This window comes from Grammomys surdaster, unplaced genomic scaffold (assembly GCF_004785775.1).
Source record: "Grammomys surdaster isolate TR1022 unplaced genomic scaffold, NIH_TR_1.0 264, whole genome shotgun sequence".
Taxonomy (NCBI): domain Eukaryota; kingdom Metazoa; phylum Chordata; class Mammalia; order Rodentia; family Muridae; genus Grammomys; species Grammomys surdaster.
In genome coordinates this window covers 7,510,067-7,535,091 of record NW_021604705.1, presented here as the reverse complement: position 1 = coordinate 7,535,091, position 25,025 = coordinate 7,510,067, and the positions used below count along the sequence as shown (strand labels likewise).

At 35.3% G+C, this 25,025-nt stretch overlaps 1 protein-coding gene across 1 annotated transcript in view; it reads right to left on the bottom strand.

Moving 5' to 3' along the window:
• Cacna2d1 (calcium voltage-gated channel auxiliary subunit alpha2delta 1) overlaps positions 1-25,025 on the bottom strand; it is a 405,712-nt gene that overhangs the window by 126,977 nt on the left and 253,710 nt on the right. The window contains exon 6 of the mRNA XM_028776033.1: positions 21,278-21,407. Within this exon, the coding sequence (XP_028631866.1) occupies positions 21,278-21,407 (130 nt within the window). The remainder of the gene's footprint in view (positions 1-21,277; positions 21,408-25,025) is intronic.

The window sequence follows — 25,025 nt, the reverse complement described above, 5'->3', positions numbered from 1 at the left end:
CTTACTGTGCCATACCATAACATGAGTAAATAGAAAAGCTATGTAATTTAATTTTATTTTTCTCAACCCAGCAATTAATGAGCGGTGAATATCAGCTAAAATCAAGGGATTTAGTTCAAACTCTTAATTTCACTGCAATCTATGGGGCAGATTAGCCTGTGTACACTTGGGTGCTTTGAAGGAAAGGACTTTGAATTACTACACATGTCTAAGAAGATTTCTGCTGATTATTTCCCAATCTCTGTTCGTTTCCCACTCATCTGTTTTTCATCTAACAAATATATCAGCTCGACCAATGTTTACTGAGCTTCCATCTCCTGGGTGCGGCTGCTCTACACTCCTGAGTAGCAGGCAGTGAGGAAATACTCCCTAGCTGCTGTGGCAATATCTGTCAGAACGCCTCACTTTGCAGCCCCACCAAAGTCTTCCACAGGCAGCAGACAGGGAGGTGGGAGTGACAGTTCCAGTGATGCTTTGTTGACACAAAGAGACACTGGAGGAGCTGGCAATGTCCTCCTGCTCCACAAAGCCCATCAATGCAACAGGCACTCTCCCTATTCAAATGGAGAGTGCTTGCAACAAGGCAGAAACTCATGGCTACCAAGTAGAATACAAATGCAATAGAAATGAACTATCTGACTACTTAAAGACATTCTTCAGACTGACATTGTTTACCTACTTTTAAAACCCATTGCATACTTTTGATCTGGACTTCCCTTTCCAAACTGCAGTGACCTTTCCCCTAATTCTGTCTTCTCCCGTTTATCTTTGTATGCCCAATGCACATTTGTCCTTCTGTGCCTGACTTAACTTACTTAATGTGTCCTCCATTTACAAGTCACTTATCATGATTTTGTCATTTTACACCTAAGTAATATTCATTCATGTATATTTATGTATATTTCAATTTATAAATTAATCTATTATTAAGTGCATTGCATTTATATATACAATAGCTATATGTTTCAAGATGACTATGGAAGAGTATGAGGGTTCCTGACATATGAAAATGCTAACAGTTGAGGAGATCAGCCTGATTTTATTATAATGTGTTGAATCCTAGCTTTGAATTAAAACACTAGAGTACATGAAACAGACATTACATCATTTAAAAGAAAAAGCTTTTTCTCCTTTAAGACATTTTAATAATCCTAGCTGAGATTCTCAATATTCAATTGCAAGTAAACCGTGACCGCTTGTTTTCAATTACTCTGACTTTAATGGAGACTATGAAATATAAGTGGGTAATGCCAATCAAATTCCACTGTGGATCAGAGCCAACTGACAACACATTGTTATCAAAAGCTCAATAAACAGTTTGAGAGACAATATATTCTGCAAAGTGGGAAGATGGTTGGTCTAGAGGGCCATTCTCCTGGGCCTCCTATATAGGGCGCCAAGACAAAAATAATCATAAGACTTTAGAATTATTCAAAAGGGAAGAATGGGAGGAGATTTTGGGACGACAACAATGAGATTAAATATACACTTTGAATAATCCCGATATGCTAAATACAAAAAAATATTATGAGAATTAGAATTAGCTATGACAAAAAAGAAAGTCATTTTCTCCTCAGACTTCATTCAGGAGTCAGTGTGGAATAAGAGTGAAGTTGAGCTGCAAACCAACAAAGTAATGAACTGAAAAACAAAATGAAAATCTCATTTATGATGCGCTAACACCAGCGTGTGCTCACAAGGCAGCACTAGGCATGCTGAGGAGAAATAAAATAACCTGTGGACCTGGACCATAAAGGGCAGGAAACACGAGGAGGCTGGCTCATGTGCTGGCAGGAGTACCCTGCTGCTTCTAATGACAACAGTATTAAAATGGTCTATTTGGGATAAATAATGATAAATTCAGTTTTGAATAAAATAGGAGGTAACTGTGAGGTGTCCATAGAAGAGTTGTTCAATAAAAGGGGGGAGGGGAGGATAATGAGAGTGGAATTTGATGATAGTCAGCATATGAATAGAGAGTTAACACAGTCTCTGTACTGTCAGAGAGTTGATGCTCTCTCTTTGAACTAGGGAACTAGAACCAGTCTAACTTCTTTGAGCCTGTAGATATTCAAGGAATCAAAAATCAAGCCATTTACAGAAGAGTTGCTAAAGGAAGCATTGTGGATCAGAGCCTCCTAAGTGACACTCCTTATAGCAAGGAATCGATGAGCAAGACACTTGGGTGTTTGTTGTTTGCATTTAAGAAAAACAACAAACATGGCTGTCAAATATGACATTCATGTACACTAAAATAAATAAGTACGCTGATTACAAATTCTTGCAAGTCCTGGCCTATCAGATAGAGATAATACAAATAAGATACTGAAACTCAATAAAACTTGATAATTTTAAAATATGTTTTAGAATACGCGACTTTTCCATAATAGCTATTGTCTTAAATCAATTAGCCAGGAATAGTCTAGCTCTGACTAAGGACACCTCCTGTGCAGCATAGAAGGATGGGGCAGACCATCATGCCTTTAAACTTACAGATTATTCAAGAGACTGAGGCTCAGAAATTGCACTGTGTGGAAGGCCACATGCAACCCCATAGGAAGAACAATATCCAGACCCCTCAACCCCCAAGCTTCCAGGGACTAAACCACAAACCAAAGAGTACACATGGAGGGACCCATGGTTCCAGCCACATATGTAGCAAAAGATGCTCTTATCTGCCATCAATGGGAGGAGAAGCACTTTGTCCTGGGAAAGCTCAATGCCCCAGTGTAGGGGAATGCCAGGACAGGGAGCGTGGGTGGGTGAGCACCCTCATAGAAGCAGGGAGCAGGAGGATGGGATAAGGGGTTTCTAGGGAGGAAACCAGGAAAGGAGATAACATTTGAAATGTAAGTAAATAAAATATTCAATAAAAAGTAAAAACAAAAGATAAAGAAATACAACATTAAAAAAAAAAGTTCTACCAAGAAGCCATGCAAGATTTACTAAGACATTAGAAACCAACTCTGTCCCAGGAACAGAATTTTGTGGTTGTCTTCTGAAATTCCTTGGCAACTCTGACCCTCAAAAATGGCTAAGTCTACACCTGAGGCTCTGATCACACAAATGCCACTCACTGTCATTCAGAAGAAGGCAGGGTTGATGGGACTTAATTAGAAATATCTCAGATTCTCATTTCTAGAGAGAAAATCACTTGACTTTAAAATTTAATACCTGAGAATACATTTCATAAAATAGAAATTAAGTCCATGTTAAATAAGAAATCCAATTTAACTTTAAGCAAATAGTCATCCTCTGCTATAAACCTTGATGACATATTGAAGTTAATTTTACTATTCTCTCCATATATATATATATATATATATATCTATATATATATATATATAATTCAGATTATCTGATACATGTTTTTACATTAAAAAGTGCTGGAAGCCTGAATCTTTCCTACTGTATATCAGTTTCTTTAGATTTTCCAAATAAATGAAAGTAAATCTTTTATATGTCCGTATTAATCATTTGGAATTCTTTATAAGCATACTACTTTTCCTGCCTATACTATTAAATATTTCTAAAGGTAAAGCATGTAACAACATTTTGTTAAAATCAAAAACAGGAGCACTTTTCTCATAGTTTAATTTGCTGGCTTTTTTGCTTGTTTTTAAGACTATATGCTCTTAAGCAAGGAAGTATACCCCATTTTGACTGTTTTTTATCTGAATGGATATGTACCAATTGTGTTTATAGTTACTGATGTAAGTAATAGAAAGTACTTAGTTATGCTAACCTTCTCTACACTGTCCAGACCTCACTGTGTATGTGGACAGAAATACAAGCTTTGCCATACTTTCTAAACATTTAAAAGAAGTTGAGCACACTGTTCCTTTGTAATGTTAGGAAAAGAGAGCCTCCTGCACACATGCTCTCAATCACAAGAGCACAAAACATCTCCTATCAATAAATCTTGTTAGTTATTCTATAGGAAGTTTTTATTTTTAATTTAAATCAAACCCTCTAATCAAAAATTATTGGCTTCAATTGATCTCTTCTGAGAGGTAATCCTTGTTCCATTTGTGTTCTCGGTGATGATGGAGCTTTGGACGTGGTCAGTAAATGGAGCACTGTCCTCCAACAAGTGGCTTTGGTACACGCCTCCACATAACTTCCTTCTTTTCCAAGTTCAGAAAAAGTTAAAATTTTATCAGTATAAAAAGAGTATTAGAGAGAGAAGTACAAATGATATAAAGTGTACATGTATGATAGTCTCAAAGAAAATTTAGAAATTAAATCTAAAAACATATAAATCATTAAAGTATAACTTTGGTCTGGATGAAACTTTTTAAATATTAGATTTGTGCAAATTGTTTCATTTAATCTGGAATGAGCTTTATACAAAAATACCTATATCTATGTAGATATATGTGTCTTGAAGGAGATTAAAATGATGATCAAGCTAATTAAGGCTACTTTTTTTTATTTGTTTTTGAGCCAGTCTTTTTAATTGTCATCTATTGATTGATTTAACCTTATGAGTTCTACTGGTAAATGCTGTAATGTAATTTTTCTAAGCAGAGATTATAATTATAATTTTTTGAAATTCATATGTAACGGTGAAACCATGATTTTGTGTACAAAGTGTAAAAAAAAAAAAGAAATTCCAGACACCAGGGACATGAGAAGGCTCCTAGGACCCAGTGGGGATGACATTAGCCAATATGTCCAGCATTTGGCTAACTGGGGAGATAGAAACTGAGGAGAATACCTTCAGTAGATAGGCACGGCCCCCAGTTGAGGGATGGAGCTACTTACCCATCTCAATACTTTTAAGCCAGAATTGTTCCTGTCTAAAGGAAATGCAGGAACAAAAATATGGAGCAGAGACTGAAGGAAAGATCATGCAGAGACATTGGAATCCATCCTCACATTGGGATCTATCCTATGCACAGACACCAAGCCCTAACACTATTGCTTATGCCAAGATGTGCTTGCAGGCAGGAGCCTGGCATGGCTGTCCTCTGAGAGGCTCTGCCAGCAACTAAGTCAGATGCAGACACTCACAGCCAGCCACTGGACTGAACCCGGGGACCACAATGGAAGAGTTAGGGCAAGGGTTGAAGAAGCTGAAGGGGATGGCAACCCCATAGAAAGAACAACAGTATCAACTAACCTGACCACTCAGAGCTCCCAGGGACCAAACCACCAACAAAAGAGCATATATGGGCCAGACCATGACTCCCACTATACATATATAGCGGAGGACAGCCTTGTCTGTCCTCAGTGGAAAGGGATGCACTTGGTCCTGTGGAGGCCTGATGCCCCAGAGAAGGGGGATGCCAGAGGAGTGATGTGGAAGTGGATGGTTGAGTGGGAGAGTATCCTCTTAGAGGTAAAGGGGAGGGGGAATGTGGTGGGGAGTTCTGGGAGGGGGAATGGCGAAGGTGGACAATATTTGAAATGTAAATAAAAAACCTACTTAATGAAAAAGGAAATGAAAATATTTGACAATATCTTACACTGAACTCCAGCACTCATTATTTGTACCAAATTCAGATTAATAGACATAACTGTGAAGAGTCAATATAGTATTACTGAGTAGATTCTCTTTTGGGGAACTTGCCACATACAGAAGACTGGGGGAAAAGATGAAATTTGTATAAGTTTCCATCATGGGACCTGCAGAAGTTAAAGACAGACTTAATGTGACTTAGAACAGAGTTCCCAGCTTTCCTGCAGCAAACCCACAGGAGCCAGTACGCTCAAAGCACTTCCAAAAGGCTTGGGCGAGGCGTTTGGCAAACACATGGGGTAGGTATTTGGCAGGCACACAGGTGACAGAGTGATATGTGTCTTCTCCACAATTAACCCATAAATTAACAAACGATGAAAATGTACTTAGCAGAAGATATTCAAAAGACAAATGCCTAAATAAAAATGTCCACTTTCTAACATAAAACTTCTAATCAATTAAAATAAAACACATTGTCTTGCTAAGTTGGAAATCAGCAATTTCTGTAATCGTTCGTTTTGTTCAAGAGATGATTTTTATTTTTAAATTTGCATTATCCACTCATTGTTTATTATAAGAAGTAATGAGAAAGGCTCAGGTTAAGATACTTTAAGAGATTACTACAAAGGTATTACACTATGATGCATCATTCCTACAGTGCAACAATGTCTATGCGTGTGGACAGTCACATAGATTTTTTCCCCCAGCCTACTTATGCAAGCTGAATTCAAATGTCTTAATTTAGATTTGGCTTTTGCCCTAGTGATTACAGAGCACATGTTAGTTCTATTAAATTTTGTCACAAATTAATAGCACTGTAATTTAGTCAGTGGTACTAGCCACTAACACCACATACTGGGGGTCATAAATTATTTAGAGTTTTGTAAAATGAGCTAATAAATTAGATATATTACTTAAACATGTACGATTTATATAATTGTGTAATATTTTCATCTGATGGTCAACTGAAAATGAGTAATACATTAAGTTTAAAACTGTTGGTGTTTGCATTCAATTAGCTATAATCTAACCCTTGAAAGTGAGAGTCATGACTTGTTTTTTTCTATACTGCCACATTCATAATGTCCAGATTAAAGAGAAAAAAAGAATATTCAGCATAAATGTAGCGGTGACATTTATTTTGTAGCTCTAGGGAAATCTTCCCAATTTATTTAAGTCTCAAAAGTTAGCCTTAAGGCTTTCATGAGAGAATTCTGCATTTCTGTTTTCATTTGTCTATTTTACTTTTGGCATAGCCAAGGCTGCTCAGAGAACTGGAATAGACTTGAAAGGCTCAGACTTTAACTACTCTTACTATACCTGCCATCATCTTTCAAATGCTGGGGATACAGATGTGAGCCATCATGTCTGCCTCTGGAATTTTTACACTTAATTATTTGTTGAGAAATTCTGGAAGGCAAACAAATTCAGATTGAATTAATTAAGAATTTTACAAATAAGATACAAATATAATAAAGATGGATAAATATTGATGCTTCAAGATAAAAGCAGACATTTATGTTTGTGTGTTGATACACTTACGTACATGCTTTAAATATATTCAATAATAAAAATCAGCTGAGATTTGGAACTCTTAATTGAGTTAGCATATAATACTTTCACTTTTATATTGATTTTCCCAAGTTTCATCTATCTACAGTCTGTTTTAGAATATAAGAAAGTGGGGCTTACTTTACAAAAGTTGTGGTAGAAGTGGATTTTATATATCACTAAATATTAACGCTGACCTAAGCAAAGTTAAAGTATATAAATGGTATCCTATTTAAATCATTACATAACGCTGTTCTAAATTTAGCATTCAGTTGTATCATCTAGGTAATTGAAGGATGCTTTGACTTCTTGAAAAATTTTCAGAAACACTGATGTGGAATTGTAATAAAAAAAACTCAGCCCTTTGCAGAATTAACGTTTCTAATAGCTTTGTTTCAATCATAAATAATTGAATGGTATACTAATATTTTATATAACAAAATTTTCAAAAATAGGTATCAGGGATCAAAGTAATTCTATTTTATTAAATTATAATTTTTGTTACTTGAGATTATAATTATATCATTTCTCTTTCCCTTTCCTCTCTCCAAACACTCCCAATACTCCTCCTTGCTTTCTGCTTTCATTGGTTGTTGTTATGTGTCATATGTAAATCAAATATATGCATATGGCATATATACAAATATGTGTTATTTAAATATACACACATATATGCCTTACATATATGGTATGTATACCATATATGTAGTATATACACATATGTATATATCCTAACTACATAAATGAATTGTGAGGTTTAAACACAAGAAAATTAAAATATACGTGATGTTATCAGATACATGTCTTCACACAGAGAACTGTGAATCAAACAATTCATTAAAAAACTTGCTTTTCATCTGAGCATAAAATTGTTCACTGCTATGAAACAGTAAGCTGTGAGATTATCAATTTTATCCATTTATTTATTTAAAAGAATATTAAACATATAATCTGAATATTATGCAATAAGTTTTCTGGTTATTTACTTCTCCTTGTGGATTTATTTCTTTCATTTTGTTTTTAATTTTACAAGAAGCTGATGATTATGGAGATGAGGAAATAGAAATTATTCTGGCGTGAAAATACTCTTCTCCAGGTCAATAAGGAACAGTGGTTTGCAAAAGGTGAAGATTGAGTAGTGAATCAATTTTACATATAAGACATGGCATCCACATTAAAGAATCAACCCTTTACAAAGTAAAGCCTTCCACTGTCTATTCATGTTACATTTCTAGGAACTATGGCCTAGCCCTCACCACTGAGTTTTCATGAAATTAATGTTAAGGAAGTAGGGAAAAGAACAACTGATTCTCATGACCAGGAAACATAACACTGAGGAATTTCTTATATCATGTTCCAGATACTAGTCAAAACAATTATTTTGTTCAGATTTCAAAACAATTTATTTATTTTTATTTTATGTGTGTGAGTGGTTGAGTGTCCCTGGTATCTACAAAGCCTGGAAGACGGTTTCAGCTGTCCCGAAATGTCAGTGACAGATGCTTTTGAAGCAACTGCAGTGCTCTGAGGGAGCTGCAACTGCTCACAACACTGAATCCTATCTCCAGTACTGAAACGTTCTTTCACGTTTACCTCTTTTCTAAGTGGCCAAATCTAATGTTACAGACATTTTTATATAACAGAGCAGGGAGTGAAGTTATGGAGCAATTGAAGGAGAAAGTAGATACTAGAATGAAGGTGGGGATGATGTGTGTCCGAACTTACTGGGGGCACGTAAGCCCTCACACAGAGGGACAGCACACAGAGGGACATTCCCACATTTCCTACAGCTGCCAAAGCATGCTGATCAGGGTCTTCTTCACTCTCCATCACAGGAGGTGCAGTCAGGAGATGAGTGGAGGTGGGACCATGAGTCCAATAGCGTTTCCTGCCACGCAGTCATACTTCACTTTCTTGCATTGCCATTTTCCTTGATTTTCACTCTGACCATTCTGTTTGTTTTACTCCTAGGTTTTCATCTTAGTTTCAGTGTGAAGACCCTTAGGCCACTGTTAAGAGTCCCCACTTAGGAATCTTCTTCATGTCATGATTACTTTACTTTTACATGATATCTTGTAATACATACATGTGTAATAAAATTTCTCCTAATTTCAAAGCTATGTAAACTAAAAATCTTAAAGGGGTAGCATTATGTACAATATTAAAATTTTGAAATTTCTTAAATATGTAAACAATTATTTTGAATGTTTTTTATTTATAAAACTGAAACAAAATTAGAAAAGTCTGGTATCAACACAAACATTCCATACCTTCTGAGGTATGTGTCAAATCCTCATGTACCATTATTCAGTAAATTGACAGCGGTATATGACTGGGGTTGAGTGAATGACGACACTTCTGAAACCCATCTGACCCTTTTTAAAGTTTATTCTTTCATGCTTTTGAAATATGGTCTTTTTATTGTAAGACAAAGGTGTCTTGAATTTCATAACTCACTTAAAGATCTTTCTCCATTTAGTAGGATTTTAGAAATATTTTAAATGCATTTTTATCTCTACTGAGACCTCAGTTAAGATTTTATCCATGAAGCAAATGACAGATGATTTTAAAAGTCCTCATCTCAGATTCCAACAAGCTATTTTCTCTCCAATTGTCAATCCTTTTTTAATTTGCTGTGAACAGTACTGTCAATCTGTTGTGGGAGCTATTTTAATTTAAGATTTCATTATCTCTCTTCTCCAACCTCTGAATGGCCTGTCACTTGTTATACCCATCATCAAAGCTAGCTGATGATACATCTGATTCCAGCTTCCAATTTATTGAGACATTGAATTGCACACATATAATTTTTCCTTCCTTCCCTCTGTGGTTTCTTTTTAGAAATGAAGAAACACAAAATTTCATTTGTACTCTCTGCTAGATAGTAAAAAAAAAGTATAGCATGGACCAGGCATCTTACAAATCTTTGAATATTCATTTAAAAATTTATAAACAACTTTCTCTATAATACTGAGTTTCATGAGCCTAAACAATAAAAATGGAGCAAATTTAGAAACCATCTTGTGTACTCTCTGAGTTCTAGCATACAATGGACACTGGAAGTCTTGGTTCTGAAAGACGCTTATGAAAGGGCAAGTGGAAGTCCTCTTCAGTGATCTGTAGTGTAGGAGGTACTGGCACTTATGCAATCTACACGTGTGTTGGTAACCTCAACAACAACAACAGAACAGTACAAAATTGGTGAAGATGGTCTTAATAACAAAGTTAGTTACATATGGTGATGCAGACTCTTGAATTGAATTAAGTATTCTTGACTTGCTGAATTTTTCCCAGTTATAACTATTAAGAGCAGGACCTAGAGTACCAGTTGCAAACACCGAGCTACCCCTTAGCTTATGTGCTGACTGTGAGGTACACTGAGAATGTCTTAAATATTGGCCACATTGAAAGAATATGAGACAAAGCACAGAATGAAATACAAAAGGGACACAATAAAACATTGACCCTATTTGGTCTGATGCCTTGCATCTACTAAGGTTGGCATGAAGTATACACCACTGTCTTGTTCTTATAAAGTCCCTAAGGTAAGTAAGAGGGGAAGATCTAAAACAGTCAGAGAAATGGAGGCATCTGGCAAAGACCAGAGAAGCCGAATTTTTGTTCAATGGAACTACAGAAAACAAGATCTCCCACTCACTAAATACTTAAGATCCCTCCCCATGAGGAAGTATCAGCCTAAATACCTACAAGACCCAACATCACTCAGTCACTAAGGCATCAAGGAAAGTAACTCCATCCTTCTGCAACCTCCATTCCCTTATGTTCCTATCTCTGTTCCCTTTGCCACTACAGACTTCCAGCAACTCTTGTCTAGAGAAGGGAAGCCACCAATGCCTATGCAAATAGGGGAAAACATGGTGCCAGACTGATTTCTGAATAGATTTTTGACATTGATTCTATGATTGTGTTTACCCAGTTTATTATTTTACTGTCACAAAACACCCACCCCATCCTTATCGACAGTCACTAAACACCTTAAGAGTCTTACAATGAACCTCATATGAAACCTTGTAGAAAATCATTAACAATAGAAAATGAAATGAGTTTTTCAAAATAGTGTTTGACTAGGCTGGAGAGGTAGCTCAGTGGTTAAGAGCACTGACAGCTATACCAGAGAACCTGTGTTCTATTTTTAGCATATACATAGCCACTCATAACTGTGTATAACCTTGGATTTAGTGAATCCAATACCCTCTTCTGGCCTTCACATGTATACATACAGGCAAAACCCAGTGAGTAACATAAAAAAAAACAAATAAGGGTTTGAAGAATGAACAAACAAATACCCTTGTTTCTCATGCTCAACTAAGTGGATGAAATGCTTCACAAACTCAAACATCCCAAAATTATTCTAAAGTACAACCTGGTTTTTATAACATGGACAGGATAATATTATCTGCATAGACAGCAAAATAGCAATATATCAGTATGACTCATTGAATGCAGAATACTGTGTTCAGAATACAAAGAGAAGCCATCATAGTATTGTGATATTAGTTTTTCTCTTCTAAAAAAAAAAGTTGGTAACTGAATAAATTTATCTCTTTCATTTACCAATTAAACAGTGTACCAATTAAACTATGAGATGTGTTAACTTAGTCATAACAGGTATATTCCCATCTGAAATTTCCTTTCCATCTAGAAATATGAGCTTGTTTATCTATTAAGTTTGTGAGCATAAATACATTTCAACAATTCAATCACATCAAGGTGAAATCTGGAAACTGAGATTCAGGATTAAGTTCAATGAAGTCATGCATACCACTCTTAGACACATAGGAAGCTGGCATGAAGGTCAATTGAATGCAGGAGGTCCAGGCCAGCTATGAAAACAATGTGAGATTTTTATCTCAAACCAAAGCAGCAGCATGAGCAGCAACAATCAATAGCAATAAAAAATAATAACAAAACAACACAAAACAGAAAAAAATCCTGAATTAAATATAAAAAAGAATCTAATACATCTCCATTGAGCACCCAAGTAGTTCTAAAGCATATGGCACAAGGATGGAGGACAAACAGCTCTGAACCACATACACAGGGATAGTGGACAACCAGTTCTAAAACATATACTACAGGAATGGTGTAACAATAGTTCTAGACATATACAGCATGGGTTGAACAGAACAACTAAAATGGCCTTCCATTCCTTGTGTTACATTTACTGTCTTAAGATTTTGAGATTATAGCAAGTGTTCTGTCAAAGAAAATTGAATTTGTTCTGCTTGGGATGTCACAAATAATATCACAACTTGATGGCTTAAACAACAGAAATCTATTTTCTCATACTTCTGAGGGTTAGAAGGTGTATGGGTGAAAGGTTTGTCAATAGCATTTCCTGTAGGGGTTTTCTTCTTGGCTACCTGATGGCCGTTAACCCAAGATGACACACATATCTGTTTATGCATGTAAAGTTAAGGAGGAGAGAGGAAAGAGGAAAGAAGGAGGAAGAGAGGGAGAGAGGGAAGATGGAAATTTGAGAGAAAGAGAGATTGTTTCTCATCCCCTTCATACAAAGGCACCAAACCTTTCAAGGGATTGTACAATGCTTATAATATCTTTCACCCAAATGGCTTCATAATCTCTTCCCCTCCGAGAATAGTCACACAAAGAGCTACACCTAAAGCATCTAAATTTTGGTGAAGAAACAGTTTAGCCTAATGGGGTTTGAAAAATCTTTACTACAACTGGTAATATGAATTGGTCTATAATAGTGTAACTCAAAATAAATTACAAGATCGGCCTCTATGTGATTAGGATAACACCATACCTTAGTCATTTGCATATCAGAAAATGAGTGCAATGGCACTATCTGTGAACTTGCATATATTACAAAAACATCAATAGAGAAAGATAATAAAAGTAAGTACCAGCTTTATCTCAGTAGCAAAATTGCTTCTTTTGTGTCAGTTATTAAATATGGTCAAATTATCACAGCCTAAAATCTATGTTTGAACCTCAGGCTGGTCCTCCATGACCTTTTATGATGTTCCTACAATGTCCCTGCTCTGTGGCTAATGAGGAGCAATACTAATTATTTAGCTAATCCTTTCATTACAATAGATGATCACTTTGCCACAGGAAGAATTGTTCTTTCAAGAGTGCCCTTTCCTACCACTTAATCAGATTTCTGTTTGGATGATTCAGAATCAAGCCTTTCTAATTTAAATTGCATTTTTAAGAGATGAAAGTAAAGCCACTCTGCTAATATTAGAGCCGTTGAAACGTCTTACTGACAGTTCTTTAACAACAGACATCTTTTAGTCACTTGGCATGAAACTGCTACATCATAACACAATCCACCGTGTACAATTGACACTTACTGACAGGCAACCTCTTTGCTGAAATGGATTAGTCAATTTGATCTATCAATAAAATTCACATTTATGTAAAATTTAAATTCACATTTATGATAAATATTAACAGAATATTATTGCTTCGAAAATTGTAGAAGAATGTACATGCTGTGGACTTTTCCAACACAGTACTGAATGCATTATGAAATCTGATCTTTGGGGGGGACAGTGAACTAGGGTGCTCTCAGTGCAGCTAATGGAAATCGGGTTTTATGCCTATAAGTAATTTTAACAAGAATAAGTCACTGGATAGCAAAACTTAAACCAACTCCTTGAAAACTTAATTTAATTTCTAGCATATTTAATGACTAATCCATTAAAATATATTAAAATTATTTGTTATAAAATAAATTTAGTAAAGTTTAGAGAAACTTGTTTGTATTTTGAATTATTGAAAAAATTACCTTCTGTATTCACCTTATTTTAGTATTTGGATAGTAAGAGAACAAGATCAAGCTCCTATTTTAGAGTATTTTATTTATGACCAAGGAAAACATTAAGGACAAACCAGCCAGTATGTCATTTCTTCTGCAGGTGAAGAAGCTAACCATGAATTTCTATCTGACTCTTTCAAATCCTCTTCTTGGGCATGTAACAATTAAAATTGATGCAAAAAAGGCTTATTTCATCTTTGCATCAGAGTTATATATGACGTTTATTTCGGATGCCAACATTTTAGGGGGGTTGAAGTGTTTTCTATATATTTGCATTCTAGATTAAACTTCTCAGTAAAAGTATCCTGCAAATGGTAAATCAGTTTTAAGATCTAATTTACTATATAAGCCACTTGAGGAACCAGTGAACTGAGAGCAGATCAGTAATGGAAAATTAACAGAAACATGTTTTAAAAATCCCTCAGAAATAAATTTGCGTGGTTTGCTCAGATTCCAAAACAATCTAACATTGAGTAGTTTCTGTACTATGGATTCATTCTTGTCTCCATTTTACATGGTATAATTATTTATAGCTAATATACAGAAAATAGACAAATATGTGGATATCAGATTTAAACAAAATATGCTTACAGTACATTTGAATTCCTCAGTGCTTTAATTTAATCGATCTGTAAGTTTAGACACAGTTAGACGTTTTTCCACCAGGGTTACTAATCTAGCTACACTGCACTTTTTCTTGCTGTTTTGTACATCCACACTGGCTATATATGAAAGCCAGGACAACTGATAACCTTCCTAGTCTTCCAAGTGAACTTCACCTGAGATTATCTTTCTTTTTTTTCTCCTTTCATGTAATTCAGAATAAAATTTGTTTGCTTAAAACTGAAAATGACATACGTTGATGTGCTTCCTTTTTATCATTATGATACACGCAAAAAGTTCTAAGTTACTTTTCTCAGAAAGCATTCAAGAAATTGATCAACATAAAGCATTTTTTGGTCAATTGGATTTTTTCCAAGGTATACTATAATTTCAGACCTCCCATTGCACCAATATTCATGAATTTTATGATAAACCATCTGTTTTCATATTTTATAATACTCTGTAAATATTTCAATATTGCTGTGTCATTTTACTCTCCAAAATATTTAGACTTGAGAGTTCTACACTTAACATGATTCTCTCTAACAGTCTTATGAAGTCTTCTGTATTTTAAGAACTTGTGAGTTTAATGCTAAGGTGTGTCATAATTCATTTTATTATTTAGAACTTTTACATTTTCTCAGGAAGAGCAAATATATGCCTTTATCATTTTCAGTGCTCAAGACTCATACAGCCTAGTTTATCTGAGCTTGACAATGAACTTGAATGTTAATGTTCAATCTTATAAAACAGTATCCACTTGATACTGTAAGAAAACAAGTTGCTCATGACAAATGTAAATTAATAATTACTGATGTTAAGCATCTACTTATCCATATGCCTATGTATCTATTTACAAGATTACCAGGGCTGGTCTGGAACGGAAATCTTCAATTTATCTTTTTATCTACAACTTCTTAGTACCTAAGAGTACAAGTATTTGCCAACAACTTAGATCAATACTCAGGGGTGTACATTCTTTTGAGTGACATCATTTGCTATAACTTATAAAAGAGTACAAATTACTTTCTACGGAAGACTGAGAATGCATCTTTATACTGTGCAATTCGTATAGCCCACTGCAATTCAAGACAGGTAGCTATAGCCTTTAACTCAAAGTAAATATGAATCAGATAAGTTATCTTAAAGTATTGATAATTATTAGTAGTTTAAAACTTCAAAACATAATATAGTTCCTTAAAATATTTGTGTTTCAACAGCACTAAAATCTTTGTAACAAAATTATGTTCAAACTTTTCTGTTACTAAAATTGAAACAATAACTGCTTTATTTAACCTCTAAGGCACAAGTAGGACAAAATTCCGTTATACTTGAAAGTTTATGCAACTTCAAATTCTGTTCTTTAATTTTCCATAACTAGACAGTCCCTTATCTTTATTTGTGTCATTCATCACAAATGCAAGCATTGGATTCATCCATAATCAGAAAAAAAAAGACAAAATTCTTTTTCAGAAATTACTTTTAACCTAAAAAAATTTTAATTTTCAAAAAAAAATCACTCATTTCATCTTACCTAAAAGTGTAAACTTAAGCATTTTCAAGACTGAAGTCTGATCAGAGAATAGCATTTCCTAGAACCATTCTCCAAAATCTCATCATCTTGAGTGAAATGAAGATTTACAGCCCTGACTTCTACAGGAAGAAACCTGATGAGCTACATCCTGAAGTAGACTCTTAGCACAAGGCTTTCAGTTCTTGGTCTGTTGTACTACAGCCTTTTCTATGTTAAGTAGACTTCTACCCACAGCTCAATCTCAATCCCTTACTCTGCTGTTATGGGCCTGAGTCATGTAGGGTATTTTCTTCTTATTCAATTGTTAATTTTTTGTTGTTGTTGGACAGGGTCTCACTGTGTAGCCCTGGCTGGTCTGGAAATCACTATATGAACCACAGTGGGCCTCTAACTCACAGGTCTCCACCTCTCTAAAATGCTGGGATTAAGCGGCTGCTATTACCATATCAAATTTTACTTTTAAGAAAATGTTGTATGGGGCTAGAGAGATGGCATGGTTGTGAAGAGCATTTGCAGCTCTTGCAAAGGACCAGGGTTCAATTTCCAAGTACTCAAGTGATCGCTCACAACCATTTCTAACTCTAGTTTCAGTAAATCTGTGGCCTCTTCTGGACTCCAAAGGTACTATGCAGGCACATGGCACACACACATGCATTCAGGCAAAACACTATATACATTCTCTATAAACTATGTTTACATAAACAAAGACAAACATTTTATGAAAATAAATATAAATCTGTAGGCAAGTCTAAGATATTCCCTATATTTGACCCTGAATCATTAAAATAATTGGCAAAATTCTATGACCCAAACAAATTCGGGCATTGGGAATATATCTCAGTGGTCGAGCTCTTGCCTAGTGTGAGCTTGATCCCTGTCACTGCAAACATAAAGAAACGAAAAACAAACAAAAGGGAAAACATATTAGCTACCGATATTCAGAGCTTGTTTTTGTTTATGTTCTAAATAAGATCTGGAAATTAAGTTGTTAGGATGCAAAACAAAACATAGTAACCAATGAAATTCCCCAGACTGAAAACCTCAGATGCCACTCTAATTAAAGCTACAATTCTGAACATTTAAATATATAATCAAATGAAAATAATAACATTTCGATTCAGAAGACTTTAAAACATAATTTCCTTTGGGAAATTTGAACATGAGATTGCTTCTGAGTGTAGCCTTTGAGCGAAGGGATAGGCTGTACCCTGCGTTAAGCCTTCAATTAAAGTACATTTTCATATTCATGGGGAACTGCAACTGTCCTCCAAATCTGGCTCATTCCAAACAACTGACTGACAACTCCTGGGAATTATAGACTTTTTCAGACCTTGTTGACATTTCTAATTTGACTCCTGCCATTTGCTCACGCAGTGCAAATGCTGGATGGGAATTGTAAAGGAATACGGGCCACAGGAGGGTAGCGTCGCATTGATGGGACTTCAGAAAATGAGGATGCGATATTAACAGAAAAGTGGGGCAAACTCTGAACTTTTCCTTTTGTCCAAAGCAAGACCTAGTCCAACTACTACCTTGTAATGTTTAAAAACTAAGCATTTATCTTGTTGATTTTCTAGCTAAGAATATTTTTATTGATAACCTTTAAAATTATTTTCTATGGGTGCTCTAAATAATTCATTCTAAGTGGGAAACAACAATATTCATATGCAGCAGAAATTATTGAAAAATTTTAAAAACGGTGTATGGAATTCCAGCACTTGTCAGACTGGGTATGAGGGTAGACACACTTGGCTCTCGGGAGCCCACGGAATACCTAAACTAATGAGCTCAGATCAGTAAGAAACCTGTCTCAAAAACCAAAAAAGAGAGTGATGGAGGGCGATAAGAATTTCTAACTTCTGGCCTCTATGTGCACAGGATTGGGCACTCGTACACACACACACACACACACACACACACACACACACACAAAGTGCTTCCCTCAAAAGAGTGAGGACCAGAGTTTGTTCATAGAGCTCAGATAAAAATGCTGAGTATAAGAGGTATGAGAACGTAATTTTGTGCAGGGTAGGTACATGTAGAATGATCACTCATCGGCCATTTGAGCCTAATTAGTGAGCTCCCAGGCCAGTGAGTGATGATAGATCTTGTCTCAAGGAAGGTAGAGAGTCCTCCTGAGAATAATGCCCAAGGATGTCTTCTGGCCTCAACATAGCTATAAACATGAATAAAGGCATGAGTAAGAAAATGAGGTCTTTGTTTGGTTCCCAGAAGCCAACTTTCATGGCCCATCACCCCAAGTCCAGGGGAGGCAGTATCCTCTTAAGACTCCTGTGGCCATCCTCATGAATATGCACATACAGATATACAGATACAAACACAGAGAGAATTCAAAATAGCCAAGTAAATCACTAAAACGAGGAAATGAGGTTTACTCCTATAATGTGTCTTATTTCTCATGAAGAATTTTGGTTTGGTAATTATCAAATGCCAATTTACAGAATTTACAGAATGACTCTTGATGACAAATGTCAAACATGGATCTTACTGAGGTACAGATGGATAGATGCAGGCACAGCTTCACCAGCTTTAGTTAGGCATACACGTTTTATTTATCTTACATTAAGCATTTGTGTGTGTGTGTGTGTGTACGCGCTAAAAAAATATGGCATAGAATTTAATTGTTTTGTGGAAAATCACTGGCTGAGGGTATCTTTTTGGCATTCATAAATTACTGAATATCAGGAATGGGGAAAAATGTGAAATGAAATAGCAGACAATAAAGCAAACACAATTATGGAAGGTTTCTAACAAGCTAACAATATTCAAGGTCGCCTCAGGTTCTTCCACCAGCCATGCTCATATCATGTTGCACTCTCTTAAGATTTCTGTGGCCACCTCACTCATCTGTCTATGCACATACACAGGCGCAAACACACATGGACTTAAAAATAGCCAAGTACATCGTTTAAAAGGGAAAATATTTTATGGTATTTTAAAAGTTCTTATTCTCCTATAGGCATGTTGGAATAGTTGCAAAGGTACCATGAGACTTACAGACAGCTGATAGAAATCAAAACAAAACAGACAAAATACCAAAACAATTTGACCCATAATTTTATATCTTCCAGGTTATTTTTTTCATTGTAAATGCAAAGACAGACACAAAATCTTTACTTTCTGGACATCCAACACGTCAGCTGATAATAGGAAAACTGAAACTAAATAAAGTGAAAAAAAGTTCAAAAACTTGAGGAATGTTGCTATGGATATTAGCATTAGCTGTTTTAGCTGTTTTGAGATATATATATATATGAAATTTTATTTTTAATTTATGTGTAGGAATGTTTGCCTGCATGTATACCTGTGCACCACGTGCATAACTCTTGTCCATGGAAGTCAGAAGAGGGTGTAAAATACCTTGGCATTGGAATTCCATGATGACTGTGAGCTGCCATGTGGGTGCTGGAAACCAAACTTGGGTCCACTACAAAAGCAGGAAATTCTCTTAATTACTAAGCCATCTCGGTAGCCCCAAGAATCTAATAAAAGTAATTCCAACAATCAAAACTGTGACTCAACAATAACAAAATGTCCTCAGAAGAACATTGTAAATTAGAGAAGAAAGATATTACTCTAATTGCCATGGAGTTATAGGTGTAAACACACACTCTTTTCTCTCAAAAAGTAAGAAAAATCACATTACTCAAATTCTAAAAGCACTGATACACTGAAAAAAAGGCATGCGTCTTTAAAACATAGAAAAGGAGAAAGAGGGCTGAGGATTTGACTCAGTGGCACTGCACATGCCCAGTATGTGTGACCACCTGGGTGCCACCGCCAGTGCCCCAGAGGAAACAAAAACGGAGGGAAGTGAATGAATAATATAAGTTAATAAAAGAGGAAATGTATGTTATACAAAAAGCATGCATGCATCCCATGTTTCCTATAATAAAATATCTTCAAAACAAATCTACCAGAAACATGTAATTTACAAAGATTCTTTACTTTTTTTTTCAACTCAAATGTAGCATGAAGCTAATAATAGCAAATCCTGACATAAGATTACTTGGAATTTGGTATTATTTTGAAACTTAAAATATATTGTTATGTTATCCTCAGATGTCCTTTTAAGTCTGTAATCTTAACTCCATTGTACTTACATGAAAATGCTGAGAAAACTGAGAGACTCTGTTGAGAAAATAATAGTGCTAAAGTCTAGATCTGAACTCATGAAACCTGCCTCCTGATGTTGCACAACTTCACATGCACGCTGGATACTTCATGCATTCTATAGTTTCTCCAATTTGCAGGAATATAAGAAAAATACTTTTAAAATGCACAATAGTTTTTTCCTCTTGCCTTTCCTTTATGTGAGAAAGGAAGACACAGGGCACAGAGAGGGATTTAGGAAATGGGCTACAGAGTGACATGACATGACATGACATGACAAGTTTATGACTGAGTCAAGACCGCATCGTCGGGGTCTCACATCACCAGGCTTTCCTTAGGAAAACCTCTACTTAGAATCCGTATGTCCACCCTTATTAATGTATGCAATGCTGCAGAACATGACACGAGCTTCTCCCAGTTTCTTCCCTAACGCTAATTCTTCTTCCTTCCTTACAGAGAAGCCATCTTAACTCAGAGTCCAAGACAAGGGTGTCAGTTTCCTTAGGTCAATCTTCTCGCCCCAAAGGAAAATTCATTTGTATTTTGAGCCTACAATATTAAAGGTGTGTTTAATCTGTTCTAGGGTAAAGAAAAGAAAGCCACAGTGACAGACATAGTAAGATGGTAAAATCGGCAGTCTAACATTGCAGTCTGAAATGCACAGCCATCTCCCTTAAACAGCTGGTATGTTTCTGCATGCATAATATATAGCTGGACTATTTTGATTTGTAAAGAACAATCTATATACTTGTAAGTTACTTATGTTGATAAGGGTAGCAGAATTATTTATGACAAAGGGCTTCCTATTTTCAATAAGGATACCTAGATGCTATCTGTTCAGAAATGTACAAGAAATCCCATTTTTCACTTTGTCTAAGTCTGCCAATGACATTTTGCCATAGTCGTTGTTTTGTTTTGGTTGGTTGCTGTTCATTTTTGCTATATTTATGTTTCTAGAGACTGAACCCAGGGTAGGCCTTATATACAAGTGAAGCCATCTACTACTGAGGGTTGGCTCAAGCCTCTATACAGACTCACCTTAATGGCAACTGAGACAGTTTCTCATTTGCTCCGTGTGTGTGTGTGTGTGTGTGTGTGTGTGTGTGTGTGTGTGTGTGTGTGTGTGTAAGACATGTAAGACATGCTCAGTATCAACAGTTCTTCAAATACTTTTACTTACAGCCCTCATAGATGTCCGTGGGAATATGGACTGCTGCGTGCTGATAGGATATCTGGCGTCCAAAATTAGCATCTTCAATAAAAACGGGTTTGATCCGTTGGCTGCTGGACTCACTCTCATTTCTCTCAGGCTACACGGGAAAGAAAAGATAATAAACAACTTTATAAAATAGGCTAACAAACCTTTTCATATTCCCTTTCTTGTTTGCCCACAGTATATATTCTTCAAAAGATAGAGCTGTATTTTAAATATGGTGCTGTAGCTAAATGCTTACGTAAATTCTATAGCAGTCACATTAAACGCTCATATTACCCAATTAAAACTCTGTTATCTCCACGTTACTTCAAGTTGGAAGCATTCCAGAATCATCCAGAGCTCTCTCTTAAAACACATTAAGCTGCAGATGTAAAGCACAGGTAAGTGTCATGGGTCAATCAAATTGAAATTATCCACTTGAAATAAATTTCAGGATTTACATTACTAAGCTTATACCAGGCAGCTGACAGTAATATTTTTTAAAAAGTAGCACATATGAGGAGAGTAAGAGAGAACTGGAAGACCATTGTCTTACATTGTTTTCTTGACTTTTGCAACTTTATGTGAATCAGTTTTGTTTTAATAAGAAAGCATATTAAAGAAGAAGAGAAGCATTACAATTCTGAACACAATTACATCCTAACTTGGTTTTCTCAAATAGGCATCAGGATTTCATAAATGATATAAGCCAGTGATCTAAGAATTAAAATAAAAGGTTAATTTTCTGTCCTTTGTCCTCTCTAATTGTGCCTGCCATATAGGGTTCTCTTATTATTCCCTGGGCAGAAGACCATCCACAGTGCTTTTGTAACATTTTTGCCTTGCATATTAGCTAGTTTTTCAGTTGAAATATATTTTCTTATAAACTTTTACCTATTTTCAGACTAAATTTAGACTTATATTTTCAATTCCCTTTGTGGAAAATGTTTTATATATTCTAGATGTATTTTTTAAAAAACTGGGAATAAAAATTAATTTTAAATATAGTACACAGAAAAGTCCCTCCATTTATTAGCACATGGAAGTGATATACCTATTGAGCCATCGGGAAAAATAAAAGGAACAATCAGAAAAGGACAGAAAGCAGTTGATTGAATGTTGGAAGAATAAAAACTCAACAGAATCGTAAAGAGAAAGATTTGTTTATTGTTCATGTTATTGCTTATCATTTTATTGTTTTAAAAAATGTAACCCACCAAATAACATGTTGGTATCTTCAAATACTGAGACAAACACACACTGTTATCTGGAACATTATGAAGACGATTTAGACATAAATATTAACAACACAGACCTTCACCATGACTCTGAACTCCTGCACAACCTGTCACTATGTGGTGAAATAAGTTTAATAAGCCATGATGTCATTGTTTAGGCATAATGAGCCATCACTCATGGAGACTGGTATCAGGACATATGCACATAAACACATCTATTTAGGACTTTCACTGTAATATTGGTCTTTAGTAAAGTTGTTTGGAAACAGAAGAAAAATGTTTTCATTCAGGGAAAACCACAGATATATGGATTTAGTAATAACAATTTATAAATTAACAAGAGCCATGCTTAAAATGAAAATATCTGGATGAGAGGATCACACAGAGAAGACAGGAGAAATACAGAAAGGGGATGCCCATGAGAAACCACAGAGGAACACACTGCTTAGCCTAAGAAAGTCACATCTGCCTTGACTGGGAAAAGAAAGAGTGCAATTGATACAGGAGTTTGATTTTCTTAGATTTTAATATCAAAGTTAACACATTTTAAAAGTCAGTCTTGGATACAATTGACTGAATGAGACATGAGGATGTTGAGGAAGTAAGAAGCTGTGCTAGTGAAGAAAACACTCCACTGATTACTGACAGACATCACAGCGTGTCTCACGATGAGCATGCTAACCGTCCAGAGCTGCTCTTATCTTAAAACAGCAGTGAAGTCGGTACAAGGTACCATCAGCTGTCACCCAGTGCTTCAGAGTACAGGCTTCAAGCTCCGCCTCTGACCACGACACCACAGAGGACACAAGAATTGCCCAGGACTTTAACAAATCAGGAGGGAATAGAAGTTGGAATATCTTCCTGTAAGTTACCAGTCGATCAAACTGGGTTCACGTGAGGTTTCAAGAGAATACCTCATAAGAAATTCGGATCAGCAATAAGCATCACAAACACAGTAACAGATACCTAAAGTTGGTTAACTTCCATGTACTATATTGATTTATCATTTGTAGATAATAGATGAATATAAATGATAGTGCAGGGTTTAGCTCTCTCTAGAAATGAGCAGGGAAAATGGTGCATACCAACTACACATCTGATAGAGGGCAAATACAATGGAATTTCTGATTTTATTGCATTTAAGATATTAAAATTGCTGTTCATTTTAACATCAAAACTCCCATTGTACTTACAGGATTACTGGAAGTAGTTTAACTGAAATATAGCAGATATTAGCGATATAGCAATTAACTGACATTCGAAGATACAGTGCATACTTCTAATTTGCTAAATGCTACATTATATCTCTAACATATCTGTGTTTTTCAGATCTGAAGGAGACGAAACAGAATTTCTCTTTAACTTTTCCCCAAAGCATCTCATCTAAAATAAACAGACTTCCCTTTGTATAAGTCAATACGGAGAAACTGAACAAATGCATTCTAAAATGTAATCAAATATACTTTGTTAAACATGATCAAAACACAAGATGTTCAGTTCTTAGAATGATGTTAAGATAATTTTGATTTTAAGATAATAACTAGGTCACATAAAAACAGAAGTGCATGTTGATGACTGGGTAGTATGTTCAAATTTATACACATGGCATATCTGAATGTTTAATCTGGAAAGTTATATTAATTATATGGCAAAATACTCCTGCATATATACTATATTAAACTCCATATCCCAGTAACTGATAGTTGTAACACGAACTTGATTTGAAATATGTGTTGCTTGCTGAATATAAAATTATATTTAGAACAAAATATTCAAATATTTATATATCTTACCTAGGATTTGAGGGGGAGAAATTTAGTTACTTTATACAAGTGAGCCTGGATATGTTCTCACCCACAGCCTTTGTCTGCAGTTTCATTGTGGTTATCTTCCCTCTCTCCTCTGTGTCTCTTGTCTTTCTGTCTCTCTCTGTCTCTCTCTGTCTCTCTCTCTGTCTCTCTCTCTCTCTCTCTCTCTCTCTCTCTCTCTCTCTCTCTCTCTCTCTGTGTGTGTGTGTGTGTGTGTGTGTGTGTGTGTAACTGAGAAAATCAAACTGGCACTGAATAAAAGCAGTCCACTCAGATCCTCTGGAAATGTATCTGGCCAATATTTGTATTTTATTACTGAAAGAATTGAATGAACGGAGGATGCTACATAGCTTTGAATAAATTCTAACATGGATGAAGGGAATCTACTTCCACTTCTAAGCATTCTTTTATTTCTGTGGCTATTTCATAAGTAGTATTTACAATGTTTCATAGTATCACTTTATTATAGACAGTCTGTACTTTGGAGGAATTCTTTAATGTTTCAGTGGTATTCTCAGTCTTATAGTCTTAATATATAATTTATAGAATGTTATATAATTTTAATATATAATAAGAATATAAATTATATTCTTAATATATAGTATATATTCTTAATATAATATACAATATAATTTATGGTCCTAGATTAATAATTATTAAAAGTAGTTTTTATTCTATTCAAAATGA